The sequence below is a fragment of the Gambusia affinis genome, linkage group LG01 (genome assembly GCF_019740435.1).
Source record: "Gambusia affinis linkage group LG01, SWU_Gaff_1.0, whole genome shotgun sequence".
NCBI lineage: Eukaryota > Metazoa > Chordata > Actinopteri > Cyprinodontiformes > Poeciliidae > Gambusia > Gambusia affinis.
This window is the reverse complement of record NC_057868.1, coordinates 14558866-14574771: the sequence shown is the minus strand read 5'-3', so window position 1 is coordinate 14574771 and position 15906 is coordinate 14558866. Positions and strand designations below refer to the sequence as shown.

Below are 15906 nucleotides of genomic sequence, written 5' to 3'. Positions count from 1 at the left end.
CAATAAAAAGCAATTAAATAATGTAATTTGTAAAATGCCTTTGCCTTTTTTCAGTGTTTCTTTTAGTTATTTTTAGCTTATTGTAATCACTTGCTTTTTTTTTTAATTTAATGTTTAAAGTGTTTTTTATTGATAACAAAGGGAAAATAAATTATTCGAATTAAAACAATTAAATTATCAAACATATGGAACATCCTTGCTTTGTTGTTTTTGTTTGGGGGTTTTTACGATCTTTTGAGAATTTATATAATTTGATGTAACATTTAAGTAATGTTTTGACATACATATCTGGATGTATAAATCCACTCTTTGTTAATGTCTCATTTTTTTTCATAGTCCATAGATTAGGTATATTCTCATTTATACATTTTCAGGAAGCACCAATGTCCTTTGTGTGTTTTACTAAGATTATTACGTCACACTGAGATATCGACGACGGGGAGATCATCAGGAGTCTCACATCACGGCAGATAAACGAGAAGAGGCTTCTATTAAGAGGCTTGCCCGCGAAAATCGTGGCCCAGTGACGTAAAGGGGGAGGATACTGAGGAGGCTAAACTTTTACGAACCAGCTGGTGTCAAATCCTTTAAGATGCCACCAACCGGAAGCAAGACACGTTGCTTTCAAAATAAATGCAATCATGTTTGCATGATTAAAGGACTATTACAAATTCAGTTAATGAGTTGAAGGTAACAGGAAATGTTACCTTTTATGAAGTAAGTAAAAATAACAAAATGAACATTTACAGCAAGAGTGAATGAGTTTATATGAGTTTGTACAAATAGTGTAAGTATAGGATTTTCTAAATCTGTGTTCCTGCCATATTAAGAATTTACTTTTGTTAATGTGCTTTCAATTATTACATAAAAAAAAAGAAAACAAAGGTTGCTTGTTTCTAATTAGAATAACTTGCTAAAACAAGAAGAAAAGATAGATGTAATGAAAAAAAACCTGTTGCGGTAGTGGGTGCCCATATGGAGGTTTGACAAAATATAACGTGTTTGTTATTACTGGACTCCTCTTCATGAAAAAACAAGTAGTTACAAACTAAATTTTGACTTGTTTTCTGTATTATTATTAGTATTATTATTATTATTATTATTATTAGTAGTAGTAGTAGTAGTAGTAGTAGTAGTAGTAGTAGTAGTATAGTAGTAGTAGTAGTAGTATCATGCTATTTTCAAAATATCTAAAAGATTCGCTCTCGTCTTTATTATGTGTAGTTGGAAGTAGAGTACATATAGCCATGCTTAATAGTTATATTATTGTGAAATTTGTACCCGGAAGTCAAGTACTTTGAGACTAGCTTTTCATCTCAGCTTTTACAGTAAAGCTGGACTCTAAACAGCTAGCCAACTAGCCGAAAGAAGCTAGCATTCCTCTTCATAATATTTGATCAACAACAAGGTGCCCCTTTATTTATTGGAATTGATATACCCCTACTATTTTCATTATGGCTTTAGGGTTAACTGTTTTTATTTTTAAGGGCATTTTAGGGAAAACATGGAGTGTTATAAGAAAGTGAAATATACCGGCTGTGGTAGCAAACTGTGACAGGCTATTAGCTGTTAGCTTAGGAAGTGTAGCAAAGCCCACCGCCGAACTGAGCGACCATTACTGAAAAAACGGCTTCCAACCGCCGGTTATTGATCTACCCTGTTCACTGTGCTGGCATTTTAGGTAAGACTTCCCAAACTTGCTCTCTTTTTGCAATTTTTTATTTGTTTACTGCTTTTAGAACTTTTATTTATGTTTTATTGAGAAAACCTCAAAATAAAACCGGCTACCGTCTTTAAAAAGTTACCAGGCTAGCTCTGTCATGCATATTTTGGCTTGTGATAGTCCTGTATGACACTGCCAGTCGGCAAATGACCGTGCCATTTTTGTACCGACTTCACATGTTAAACCCTATATCTGGTTCACTGAACTAATGTCGTTATGTTAGAAGCTTTTGACAGCATTTTAAAATTGTAAATATGGCTGACATTTTACTGCTGGAACGGAGGGTTCCGATGTGTTCGGTATAAGATGTTCTTGAAGCTGATTGGCTTTTGTACAGACCAGTCAAGCTTTCTTGAAAGCCGATTGGCTATGATTGTTGTTTTGTGGAATAGGTTAATTTAGAAGTGTTTATGAGATAAAGTCGAGAAAAATCACTACTCACCTAACCTTGTTAGTATCTGGTGTTTGGAGAGAAGGTTTGCCCATAGTCTTTTCATTTAACTAGCTGTCAACCGAATGGTTTATCTCTTTTAATAGTTTTCACGGAAATAGATTTTATCAGTGAGAGAACTTCTGTGTTACATTTATGATTTACAATGTTGAATTATAGTTACTAGACAGACAGTTCATTTCAGTTAAAATTTCTCATTTTTAAAACTCTAATTCCGGTGTTTCTGTCAGAAAAAATTCTTTCTCTTTTTTTATTTTTGCCTTTGGGTTTGGATGCTGTGGAGTTGGATTGATTATACTTTTTATACTTATTTGTTATTATGCATAGCCTTAGCAACAGTGGTTTACAACAGGGAGCAGCTGATTAACACCGCAAAGCTGAAATAATACCACACATGAAGCTAGAAGTCTCAGAGGATTTGAAAATGAGGCATTGTAGATGCAGAGCAGGGTCAAAAAGGAGACAGAGAAGGAAGAAGTTAAAACCATGTCTTCCGTCAATCACAATGGCTAGCTAACAAGTTGGATGAACAAGGACTCAGCCAGAGCATAGGAATGCAGTAAAGGAGGTAGATTAGCAGTGCTTGTCACCAATAGATGTCATCCAGGACTTGTTACTGTAAATGTTGTTTCTGCAGTCCTGAGCATTATTGACTCCACCTTCAGCTGTTGTCAACAGTCCATGTGATGTCATCAGACCTGTTGAAGCTAAGACAGAGACACAACACCCCAAGGCATTTATGGCAATACCTGGTGATTTTAATTGTGCCTCACTTTGCTGAACTACTAACGTTTAAGCAGTTTGTCAGCTGCTCTCCCAAAGAAACAAAACATTGCGTTTGCTTTACAAAAATGTCAATAATTCATATATCTCCAAACCAAAATTTCCTCTGGAATAGTCAGATCACAGCCTTGTTTTTCTGTGCACTGAATATAAACCCCTTGTTCAGAGACCATCTGAAAAGAAAAGGACTGTGAGAAAGTGGTCAAAGGAAGCCAAAAAAGCTACACAGCTTCTGTTTTGAGGCAGAGATTGTATTGTTCTTTGCCAGCCACATTGAGAGGACATCAGTGCCATAACAAAATGTGTGATCGACTATAGAAACCTTTGTGTGGACAACAACATCCCCAGTGAGATACTTTCTAATAGTAAACCTTGGATCACCAGTGGCCTGAAGGAACTGTTAGACAAGAGAAAAAAAAAGAAACTTCAGAAAGCAAGAGTTATAGAGAAGTATACAGATGCAGCTCAACATCAAGACAGCAAGGAGGTGAATAAGAGGAAGCTAGAGAGCAAACTACAAAAGAGCAATATCGGAGATGTGTGGTCCTAAGAGAAGGTTCCAGTGTTGTGAAAGACATCATGCCTGGCTCTGGTACCACAGAAAACTCAATCATTAGTGAGCTCTCTCACTAATGATTGAGAATAGTCATCAGAATAGTCAGGGCTCGCTGGAAGTAAATTTCTTTGTTTTTGATTTACAGGAGTGAAAGTGTGAGCAGTGGCCTATGAGGAAGCCACGTCGAACTTGCCAGGTCGGGGGAGGAGGTGGAATAAATGGCAAGAAGTCCAATGGGACAGTTGGCGGGCGTGGGGGCACCCGCCAGCGATCTCCATCCCCATACAGCCTCAAAGCATCTCCAAGTAGAGAAACTCTCTCCTATTCTCAGGCTCAGAAGGTGGTGGAGGTTGAACTGGATGGAAGGCTTCACCGCATTTCTGTCCTGGAACCCTTGGAAGTCATCACGGATGATGAGACAGTGGCTCAGGACATCAGCGAGTGCAACAGCAACAAAGAGAACAGTGAGCGGTCGGTATCACCCACCAGCAGTGCACAAACTCCCCGGAAAGTCTCCACGCTCAGAGGCCGCAGGAAAGACTCCAGAGTCACCTCTGGCAGGTCGACGCAGCCTTCCAAGAACCAATGCCACAATTCCCAACCTCATACACCTGAAAGGTCCAGCACATCGAACAGTACCAACATAACCCTCCCTGAGCCTAAGTTTCGTGTTGTGGAAAGCTTCACTCCGGTTGAAGCGCCTCCCCTGCCAGCTGCTTATTACCGTTACATCGAGTGCTCTCCTGAGGATCAGGAAACTAAGGCAGAATATGACATGGATGAGGAGGACTCCGCCTGGCTTGAAATGGTTAACGCCACCCGGCTTTCTGAGGGTCTCTCAGCCATTTCGCCAGACAATTTCGAGCTACTGGTGGACCGGTTGGAGGAGGAGGCGTACAGAGAAGCACGCATCCGAGCGCCTCCACAAAGTGCTATTGACGACGACGCCTTCTGCTGTGTGTGCTTGGATGATGAATGCCTCAATAGCAACGTCATCCTGTTCTGTGACTCTTGTAACTTGGCTGTGCACCAGGAGTGTTACGGCGTTCCCTACGTCCCTGAAGGGCAGTGGCTCTGCCGCTGCTGCCTTCAGTCTCCTCAGAAACCTGTCGACTGCATCTTGTGTCCTAACCGGGGAGGGGCTTTCAAACAAACAAGCGAGGGTCGTTGGGCGCACGTTGTGTGTGCTATATGGATTCCTGAAGTGTGCTTTGCCAACACTGTGTTTCTAGAACCGGTGGAAGGGGTTGGTAACATTCCTCCAGCTCGCTGGAAGTTAACCTGCTACCTCTGCAAGCAGAAAGGCCGCGGCGCGTGCATTCAGTGCCACAAGGCCAATTGTTACACTGCGTTTCACGTCACATGTGCTCAGCGGGCCGGTCTGTTCATGAAGATCGATCCTGTTAGGGAAACGGGCATCAATGGCACAACGTTCTCAGTAAAGAAGACAGCGTTTTGTGAGACGCACTCGCCTCTGGGACAGGAGTCCGAGTCCGACGAGGAGAGTGAGGGGCGAATCGTGGGCAGCAGGAGAAGGGCCAGCAGAGGACGCAGTGCTTACACGGATGGTCCGACTTTGCCTAAAAAAGGCAGGAAGTGTGAAGATGAGCCAGCAGATAAGAAGAAAGGGAAGAAAAATACAGAGGGTACAACCCAAACCACAGGTTCTCCACAGCTTGTGCTGCAGATACCCACAAGCAGGTTTGCTTTTCTTGATCATGTCCAGTATTGTTTTTATATTTTGTATTGCGTTGTCAGAATCCATTTAGATGCTTATTTCTCATCTGTTATAGGTTGAATATTATCTCTAAAGGAATCCTCATGCAAAGGAAAAGCCAGTTCATGCAGAGACTGCATAGCTACTGGTTGCTAAAACGTCAGTCAAGAAACGGTGTGGCACTGGTTCGGCAGTTGCACTCTAACATCCAATCACAAAAGAGTACAGAACAGGTATTTTTATCTGGTTTAATTATTGCAACAAAAAAATCCAAACAAACACATGACTTGCTGTTTATGAGATGTACCTTTATAAGCTGTAAAATGAGATGTTTTGTTCAGCCTGAAGTGGACGAGAAGATTTCTGCAGCAAGAGAAGCTCTGAGATACTGGCAGAAACTCCGGCATGATCTTGAAAAAGCCAGATTGCTGGTGGAGCTCATACGCAAAAGAGAGAAGCTCAAACGGGAACAGGTAACAGTGGACTAGTCTTTATGCTAACATTGTCATCCTATCATATGTAAATGTAAAGAGATAGAAGCTCACTTGGGACTTGAGGCTTTGATCTGGTGAAGTTTAGCTGCTTCTTCACCACATTGTTGTAGACAGAAACTCAGGAGAATAAACTAAATCAGAGTTCATGAAATCAGTAAAGTCACTGGTTGGCAAAGCTTTAAATGTAAGCCTTGCTAATTAAATGTTTTGAAATTGCACAAAAAGTTGTTTTTTTTTTGGGGGGGGGGGGGGGGAGGGTTAAATAAAGGTTTAAAAACAAAACATAGTCTAATGTAATTTGATGTCCTTGTCAGTTGTCAGCAAATCTCTTCTTATTATAACCTAGCAAGTCTGCATTCTTCAACTGCAGGTCAAAGTTCACCAATCAACTTTAGAGATGCAGCTCACGCCGATGTTGATGCTGCTGCGTGCCACCCTGGACCATCTTCAGGAGAAGGACACTGCTCACATTTTTGCCCAGCCAGTTAACTTGAAGGAGGTAAGGCTTCTTGTAGTATGGTAGTGTAAACTCTACGTGAACTTAGTAGCATGTTTCATTGAAGGTTCTTTAGTTCCCAGATAAATAAAATTATATAGAATACTTATGGAAGTTAGTTTTAAAACTTAGAAAGCTGTAAAGACACATACATGACTGAAACTCAAAGTTAAACCTACTGCAGAAAACGAACAGTAACAGCTGCAGTAAGAAACTGGAGTTTGTGCTATTATCTAGACTGCTTTGTGTTTTAAGAGACTCCATAATGAAATTCTCCTATAATAAGAAAACACATTCTGTCATAACTTGAGATGAATTGATCAGAGTGAGTGCGAGACATTTCTCCAGAGGTTGGTGTTTGTTTGGGAGCGGAATAACTGTTGCTGTTATTATGTCACACAGCAACATATAGCCGTGTTGCTGTTAGGCCTGTCGCGAAAAACAATAAATCAATTAATTAAATTAAAATGAGGGTGATAATATTGCTTGTTTTGTTTTCGTCATGTCTCTCCCTCTCTCTCTTTTGAGACTTGATGACAAAAAGCTTTAATCCTCTCATTTCCTTGGTAACGGCTAAACGCACAGGGAGCTAAAAGCTTGAGTTTTACTCAGGCTGAACCCAGTGCACGGGACAGATGGCGAATAAAACAAAAGTTGGAACAACTCTTAATTTTCTTGAGTAGCATTGTTAGCCTGCGTGTGCGCGCCTGCAAGTATGAGCTAGAAATTTCACATGAATTACGCTGTTCACTCATCAGGATGAGTGCAAGCGTCTGCCGCCTCATCACGCAAACTCCATAGAAATGAATGGAGACGGAACAGCACTGTCTCCAGTCGTCACTGTGTGACCATTACCTCAAGTATGAAATGCTGCAAACTCGCTCCACAAAATGAAATTGCTTCAGACCACCAGGAGAAGTCGACCAACAAATCATATGGGACCAGACTCTCTGTAAACACCATACACGTAAATGTCTATGGTAAAGATGGGGTGTCTGTGGTGTCATCGATGTCCAGAAGAGAATTAGAAGAACAAAGAAAGAAAGAAAAGTTGTGACACTTGATGATAATATTGAAAATAAGAATATTTACATTGATAAAATTACTTACTCCACACTCCTTCTAAATTGAATTTTCTATCTTATTCCACTGTAAAGCCATCTTAACTTGTGGATACATTGTACTTTTTAATCTAAGCATGTTCAATATTCTTGAAGGGAAAACATTTGTTTCATTTTCAGGTTCCAGACTACCTGGAGTTTATCACTTATCCAATGGACTTCTCAACTATGCGCTCCAAGCTTGAGAGTCATGCTTACCGTTCTGTGGCTGACCTGGAGGCTGACTTTAATCTGATGGTGTCAAACTGCCTCCTGTATAACACCAAAGACACGGTCTTCTACAAAGCAGCGCTGCGTCTGCGTGACTTAGGGGGTGCTGTATTGCGCCATGCCCAAAGACAAGCCACAAACGCCGGCCTTGATCTGGACACGGGGATGCACCTCCCTGAGTCGCCCCAGAAAAGAGACTTCTACAGCTGCACCTGGGAGGACGGTAAGGTCTTGCAGCATTAGTGGGAACTTCTTCTTGTGGGAAATACTTCCTTGAGAACTGCATTCCTATTTGAACTTGTCGATGTGCTCAGTTGACAGTGTTCTGGATCCAGATAACCGACTCCACATGACGATGGAAGAGCAGCTTAAGGAGCTGCTGGAGAAACTAGACTTTGTCACATCCATGCGGTGCAGTGGCGCCCGGGCCAAACGCATCCGCCATCTTCGACGCGAGATCAACAAGCTCCGGCTCAGACAAGGTCAACCCATGAGCCACGGCATTCACAACGGGCATGTTAAAGAAGAGGACGAAGACGATGACGACGAGGAGGAATACAACATTAACAATGCCAAGGCAGATAACAGCCTGTCCTCCTCAGACAAAGGTAATAGGAGAGGGCAATGAAATGCACTAGATTAACATGAGAACTAAATTTGCAGTGCATGAATCTTTTGAAAGACTAATTTGTTTCATTGAGATCAGTTGTGAAACTTGAGCTAATGGAACATTGTCCTCAGGTAATTGAGCCAGGGTTCCCCTAACGCACCAACCCCAACCACCCCACTGTCTCCAGTCTAGTAAGTAGGGGTCCAGAGAGTCTCGTTGGCCATGGCTGCCTCACAACTCCTCTCTTCTAGTGCACGCTGTGTTTGCACCTCCTTTATACATCACTCTCATGGATTCACCACACCTTGGGCCACTTTCAGTCATGCCATATCATCTCACTTCTGATTACAGACAGGTCTGGTCAGACACTCAAAGACAACATCAAAACACATTTTTGGCAGTAAAATTAGGGATGCACTGATAAGAGGTTTATTGACCAGCATTGCTGGATTTCTCTCTAAAAACTACCAAGTAAGGAGATGTAGAATTGTCATGTAAAATATTAGTTCTAGCCTTCCTGCGCCAAGCAACTTTTTAAATAAGAGTAGAGGCAACGTCACACTGTGTGCAAAAACAGTTGCTGTTGGAGTTGTAGTTAAAAAAAAAAAAAAAACTGAATTTACCATTTAAGCTAAAGAAATATGAGTGATTAGCACAGCTTGCATTGCAAAAATGGGATAGTGTTTATATTTCATAAATGGTTACTAATATTTCCAAATTGTGCATGTTCATGACAGATGTTAGGAGCTCAAAAAGATAAAACGAAGCAATTTAGTTTGCTGTATTCTGTTAGCCTTTCTGTCTTACTCTTTCTCCGGCAGTCTAGGACATCCGGATGTTAATTTATTTACAAAAGTTTTCCTTTTAAGGCTTTGTTTTCTCTGTCTTCATTAAAAAAAAACTTGAGCTGCATTTCCATTGATCATAAAATTTTGCAGGTTGGAATAACGGAATAAATTTGAAAATAACTCGAGTGTATTGCTAAAAAGTTTCTGCACTGGAACAAGGTGGTTTTTCAGCCACATCAAAAATTGTGAATTTAGCAAAATTGCAATTGAAACACTTTTTTTGCAACTTGCCAGTTTGTGTACAGCAACAACTCACTTGCTAATAGACACTGGTCTCCTTGGTCTATGTGCATCTAGTCCAACCAGAAATCTCACATCATGGCAATGTTCATCAGAAGTTGAGCTTGCCATTTGGAAGTGCTGAATCCATAGCTCTTATGTGAAATCGCAGCCCAAAATGGCAATTTCGCCAAAACGCCCCATGTATACAAAACCACCCTGAAGTATAAGGAACTTGATGCTCCAAGGCCTGAATAAGACTCCAACATCTCCTCTGATGACTGACGGATGATGAGCGTTACCGCCGTGGCTGAAATATGAATATTGCCCAGGCAACTGTTTACATTCATTCCCACCTGACTTTTAATCATTTGAACATGTAGATTCACGTGTGATGTTAATTGAATTTCTTATTTAATGACATCACAATTGCGAAATTGTGTTTTTTCAACATTAAAAACACATAGTAGAATATCAAAAAAAATTATAATAGAAACGTAATTAAAATATCCTGAGTCTTCTTCCCTCAGTAACAACTTCCACACCTGGTAGCTTCTAGATTTTGTTCCACCATCAGATCGATCTCAATTCCTGGCCCTTCAAGCGGAAGGTCGTCTGATTCTGGTCACCCTTTGGTTTCACGGTGCATCTCTATGTAAAATGTTGCCATGTTGCTGGTGTACAGTTGTGAGAGCAATTTTCTTTAGTCACTTGTCTCAATGACGTCCTCCATTTTGAATATCTTAACTCTTTTCGGGCTGTGGTTAATGTGTACGAATGAAATGTAACCATTGGAAAAAAAACGCCATTTTCGTGTGTGTGAAAACTATCACATCATAACCAGCATAACCAATCATTTGAGAAGAGTTGTGTTTAAATTATCTTGACATATTATTATTATTTTTCTTCTAGAGGACCTCAAATCCACTTCTCCCCCAAGACTGGAACCTAGAGGCCCGTCTCCTCCCCCCCGACAAGGAGAACCGCCTCTGGAGCCTCCCACACTGCGGCCCATGACAGGGGAGGTCCAGTCCCCCTCCTGGTTCTGCAAACGCCTTAAAATAGACAGCAACCACTTGAGCAGCGCCTCAGAAAACATTAATTGCACTAAAGCACGAGGAGAATGTTGCGTGACACCACCTCCCACTTTGCACTACGAGGGGCAGGTTGTAGCCAACGCCCTGCCGGCGCTCTCCGTCTCTCCACTGCCCGCCACCGGGGGAGTCGGACGGCGGACCTCTGTCTTGTTCAAGAAAGCAAAGAACGGAGCGAAGCTTTGCAGGGAAAAAGAGAACCCCTTGTTTAATGGGAAGGGGCTGCAGGACGAGAATACGAGCAGCAACCCCACCGGCCCTAGTTCAACAACCAGCTCCCCATCCTGCACACCAGCGTCCAGAACCCCACAGAAAAGCCCTGGACCTCCCACTCTTCACGAGGTGTGGACCCCTGGTCGAGAGGCGTCATCAGATACAGAACTGGAGAGGACAGTGAATCACTCACTGGAAAGCGGTTAGAAAGCTTTACATACTAGTATTAAACACTTGAATGTCTTCTTTTACAGATGGGCGGTCTCCTAGTCTTTAACAATTACGACTAGCAGAGAGTCTTATTTAGCTCTGAAGAGTTGTGGAAAATACCAATTTTAGATGCATTACAAGTAATTGCAAGGATTAATTGGTCTGGTGTTGTACACAAATGGCAAAAGGTCAAGCAGCTTTCAATTTACATGTTTTGAAAGGGTTACCGTGGTAACTGCAGCCCAGAAAGTAAAGCTGTTGGTTGAAACGCTGACTGATGAAACTCTTTCAAGTAGGTCTTTCCTCAATGACCTATATTATCACCACGTGATAAATTATTTATGTATTGTTCTCATTTGACGTCACACGTCCAGAAACTTTGTAGCCTACAGCCATCTTGGTAGGTGTCTGTAACTGACACGATGGTACCTATGACAACAGTGAACAAGCTCCACGCTCCAGCTCTTTCTGCATTCCTTGTAATTTATAAACACTACACATTACAACTATCACAATTTTTGAGTACTATGTCTTTTTTGGTCTCGAAGCCATGGCTTTTTATGCTTTGTGCTGCGCTTGTTAAGCAAGATGGCTGTTCGGTGGCAGAGATTACTTCCAGTTCAGTTCAGACAAAGGACAAATAACATAATTTCTTCCTAGTTTCGTCCCAGTTAGAGGGAAAATGAAGATGTAGCTTCATCTATCAAGACAGGGGATAAACGTAGCCTACAGAAATTAAAATGCAGTGGGGTGAGCATGATTCAGATTGAGGTACAGAGACGCTGATCTAAAAATAAAACCTCTTGATAGCAGCGGGAGATGTTGGGTGAAGAGAGGTGATCTGCGCTGGCTGCCAGTTGTAAATTATTTTATTAGCCTAAATTTAAATAGCTTAAACAGTCAGAATAATGTGTTTTTGCCTGCGTTCTGAAGGCTACATGTGCAGTAAGAGTGGCTGTCGACTGATGATCCCTCTATTGCTAATACATCTCATAGAATATTCAATATGTAGAATATTCACAGAACTCCTACCCAGAACCGCACAGCATTCTGGGAGATGTAGGCAGAGCAAAGACATTAGTGGCTCAACCTTTCTCAAGGAGCTAAGCAAGATTTGTGACATCAACTAACTCACTCTCTCTTTGGTTACCTAGCAACAAGCTGTTGAGGAACTTGCGCAGAAGCAGTTTCAGGTTTTGCCACCGTGTCTCATAAAATAAAAAATAACAGCGTGGAGTGAAAAGTGGGTAAAAGAGAAATGTCAGGGGGAAAAAACAGAGGAATAATTTTCTATATCAATAAATATCAACTGATATGAAACGCTCATATTGTGGCACATTTTTCAGTCATATTGTCCAACCCTACAGTGTATCATAAGAGTCAGTAGACCTAAACAAGAATCAGATTGCAAATGTGTGAAAATATGGTGTAAAATAACATTTTCAGAAATCCATATAGAGTTAAATTACAATATATGTGAGGTTTGTGCCTTTTATCTCCATAAAGTATAAGAAATACTCATACTGGTACTAAAGGTGGACACATATTGTTTATCATTTTTTATTTATCGTGTAAAATTTCTTGTAAGAATTTTGATTCATCATTGCTGCAAATGTCAGTTAATGCAGAAAAACAGACAAATTTAATTTTACTACTTTCTCCGGCTATTCTCGCAGGAAACAGGTAAATTTGAAAATATGAGCAAATGAAATGCTGTCTCTATTTCCAGTTTAGCAATATTATATCAAGAAAGAATGTTTTGCAAGACCAGCATTTGTTTGTGATGCTGTGAATGCTGCCATGCAGTTACCTATAAAAATAAATAGTTTTTATCTCATTTTTGTCATGATAGTAATAGTACTACATAAAACTCTAAGACCTATCGCCCTACTCTTCCTAATACGCTCTGTTTCAAGATCAGAATGTGTTTGTTTTTTATCCATTAATAATCTGAATAATCAAAATACTTGTTTATTATTCATTCTAATACATTTGATTCTATTTATCATCTCAATTTTAAATTGGTTTAATCTATTTTGAATCTGTCTAATGAATCTGTATTTTCTAATGAATCACAGAATGTAAATTTGATTTAAATTGTTTTAGCTCAAATGTGAAGCTTTTATAGTAGCAATAAGATGAGACTGACCGATGCGTTGTTCGTTTTCAGGACTGACCAATAGGTTTGAAAGGCACAAAGACAGCAACTCCGACCCAGAGTCACGATCCTGTCCCGTCCTTCACAAAGAAATGTAAGATGAAGGTGATTATCTCCTTTGTCTGGTTTTGATGTTGTCTGATCAGTCGATGACGGTCCAGCATGTTTGACCCTACAGAAACTCCCCACCCAAACGAAGCCTCGGAAAGCCTTCTCTCTCCAACGTTCCTCTTCTTGACATAGTCAACGGAGATTCGGATTACACGGGTACTTGACATGCTATAATAACGCATGTTCTTTTCTTGACCTGCGTTAAACACAGAGTTTGTTGCTTCACAGGCAACTGGAGTCAGTCGTCAGAGGACGAGACAGAGCTGGAGCCGTTAGAGCTGGTGTGGGCGAAGTGCAGAGGATATCCCTCCTATCCCGCTCTGGTGAGCTGTTTATATTCACCATCATCTCCTTTGAGCTGTCAAGACTTTTTGGCTCAACGTTCCCCATTGCTCTGTTTGGTTCAGATCATCGACCCAGAGATGCCAGAGGAAGGCCTGCTGCTTAACGGGATTCCTATCCCCGTCCCACCCAAGGATGTCCTCAGGCTGGGAGAGCAGAGACAAGAGGAGACCAACGACAGACTCTACCTGGTGCTTTTCTTTGACAATAAGCGGACGTGGTGAGTTTCACAGATATTAAACTAAACCAGCTATTTCGGCTAAAGAGTAGAGACATTTTAGTGTCTGGCTGAAAAGGGACAACTTGTCTTAATTGTTCTGTTGAGACCCAAAGCTTAACTCGCCTCCAAGGAAAAATTATGAGGCGGAAAGAAAGGGAATCGAAACATTTTTAGATCTGAAAACCATTTGTATTCAAACGGCATCACAAACATAGAACACGGGTCAGAAATAAAGCTGTGGGGAAGTTTAATGCAGGGTTTCCAGGCTTACAGCACTTCATGGAGTGTGTGTGTCAGTCAGTCGTCCCAACTTGAGGGTATGGCAGAACAGCAAAGCTACAGCCACCAGATAAGACCTGAGGTCTACTCGCCAGACGTCGTTTGGAAAACCTTTCACTGATGGGCTTTCACTTTCTTTAGAAGTGACAAGGAAGCTTTTTGGAAGATGGATGTAACTAAATGTGGAGCAAAGCCCAGATGGAAAAAAATTGCTAGACACTTCAGGACACTAAGAAGGGATGCTCACAACGCCCCCATACACGTCCAGCTGCAGAGGAGTACATTATGTCAAATTAGAATGGGCTAGTCCAAACCTAAACCCTATTTGGAGTCTGAGACTTGAACGATTGATGTTAACAGATGCTCTCCATTCAGTCTCTAGGACAGTGTTTCTCAACCTTTTGACCCCCTATCCCATATCCAGGTCCCTTACTGCCCCCCATCAAAGGAGATACAGGCTACTCACACTGCATATTATTTTATCATTAATATTACTGTCATTATTGTTATTGATGTTCCTGTATTTATCATCAAAAATCATTCACAGACAAACACGTTACTGAATTATTATTTTGTCAGAGAATAAGAAAGCCACACTATATTGACAAAAGTATTCGCTCCCTGCTTTGACTCACATATGAGTGTTTTGTTCATGTTGGTTATCACATAAAATTCAACTGGAACAAATTTAAGCACTAGAATCAAATTGACATACATGTAATTGACCTTGAATCAGTCTACATTGATTGGGTTGAATTATACTAGCAGACTATTTCTGTATAAATTGATATTTTTCTAAAGTCTGTAGGAAAGATGTCGTTCTTTAATAAAATATACATAAAAGCTACATGTGTTTTGACCAAATAAAGGTGAAGTCACCTTTGTTTTGATGATTGCTCCTTTTCAAAACGTCTTCACGGACCAAACTCCGTCTCCGGTGTTTCAGGCAGTGGCTCCCCCGCGACAAATTAACGCACCTGGGCGTAGACGACACGGCGGACAAGCTGCGCATAATGGAGGGTCGCAAGTCCAGCATCCGCAAGTCCGTCCAGGTGGCGTACGACCGGGCCATGATCCACCAGAGCCGAGTCAGCCACAGCCACTGCTTCGTCACCTCCAACTACCTGTAGTGCTGAGCAGCTGCCGGGTCCCAGACTGAACCACCGGTTTCTGACAGAACCTGCTTTGTGTCATTAGGGAGACGAAGTGTAAATGAAGTTACATTAAGCCTCACGTTGCTGCAGTAAGTGTTAATTCTCCCCATTCAGGGATGTTCTGAGGTGTGTGCTTAACTCCAGCCGGATATCATGAATCAAATGTAAAAGAGCCTGAGGTTCTGCTAATCCTGCTGCTGAGCAATCAAGCCATTAGGAAAGAGATAAACACATCACTGCCTTCTTTTATACAACAGATTTTCTATGTTTTAAACTTTTTAAAAAAGACTCGTGTATATTTTACTGGAAGACATTTTTGTACATACGACTTTGCGTTATCAAGCTCATTCTAATGAAATCTTTTTAAATGCGTCCTTCAATCAGCCTTTTAAAGGGCGAGGCTCCACATGAAATAATTCCTGCAGTGTATGGATATATGTGTCTATACTGTAAATGAACTATAGTTTGTGTGTTTTGCATCGTTGTGTAATCTTGACATTCGACAAAATGAGCCGATGCTCTTTATATTTGAAATCTCTTTTGATACAGAGAAATAATTTATTTATGGAAGACAAACTATAGAAATAAAGTTATATTGATTAAATTGAGAGTTCTTATTTAAGAAAAAAATGGAGTGAGGTTTTTTAATTGAAAAGCAGACAGCATTTTAACTGATTTTTGCTGATTTTTAAAAATTTTTTTTTTACTGGATACCAAGCACAAGCTTTTGATGTTGACCCACTCTGTGATTCTATTTATTTCCCAGAGCCCAATTTCATCCAATGAAACGTTCACCCCGATAAGCTTATTGCTACTGTTTATATTTTACCAGCTCAGCAAAATTCTTTAACCAGTTTCCACATTTTGGAAAATATTCTATTAAAACATTTTTATGTA

The 15906-nt window shown here is 40.8% G+C and overlaps 1 protein-coding gene and 1 long non-coding RNA gene across 3 annotated transcripts in view; one reads left to right on the top strand and one right to left on the bottom strand.

Moving 5' to 3' along the window:
• LOC122827807 overlaps positions 1-2199 on the bottom strand; it is a 9534-nt gene extending 7335 nt beyond the window's left edge. Inside the window, exon 1 of the long non-coding RNA XR_006370126.1 lies at positions 2166-2199. This is a non-coding gene — a long non-coding RNA (uncharacterized LOC122827807). The remainder of the gene's footprint in view (positions 1-2165) is intronic.
• On the top strand, positions 1305-15906 carry brpf3b (bromodomain and PHD finger containing, 3b). Of its 2 annotated transcripts, XM_044110783.1 has the most exons (13): positions 1305-1681; positions 3659-5214; positions 5307-5463; positions 5572-5703; positions 6095-6223; positions 7462-7774; positions 7866-8159; positions 10141-10737; positions 12916-12997; positions 13082-13170; positions 13243-13337; positions 13422-13576; positions 14802-15906. In XM_044110783.1, the coding sequence occupies exons 2-13, from the start codon at positions 3683-3685 to the stop codon at positions 14983-14985; spliced, it is 3759 nt and encodes a 1252-aa protein (XP_043966718.1). In that variant the 5' UTR covers positions 1305-1681; positions 3659-3682; the 3' UTR covers positions 14986-15906. The 2 variants fall into 2 exon arrangements, 1 of the variants encoding a protein (XP_043966718.1); XR_006370124.1 differs by lacking the exons at positions 13422-13576; positions 14802-15906 and having other exon boundaries at positions 12916-13008; positions 13243-13260.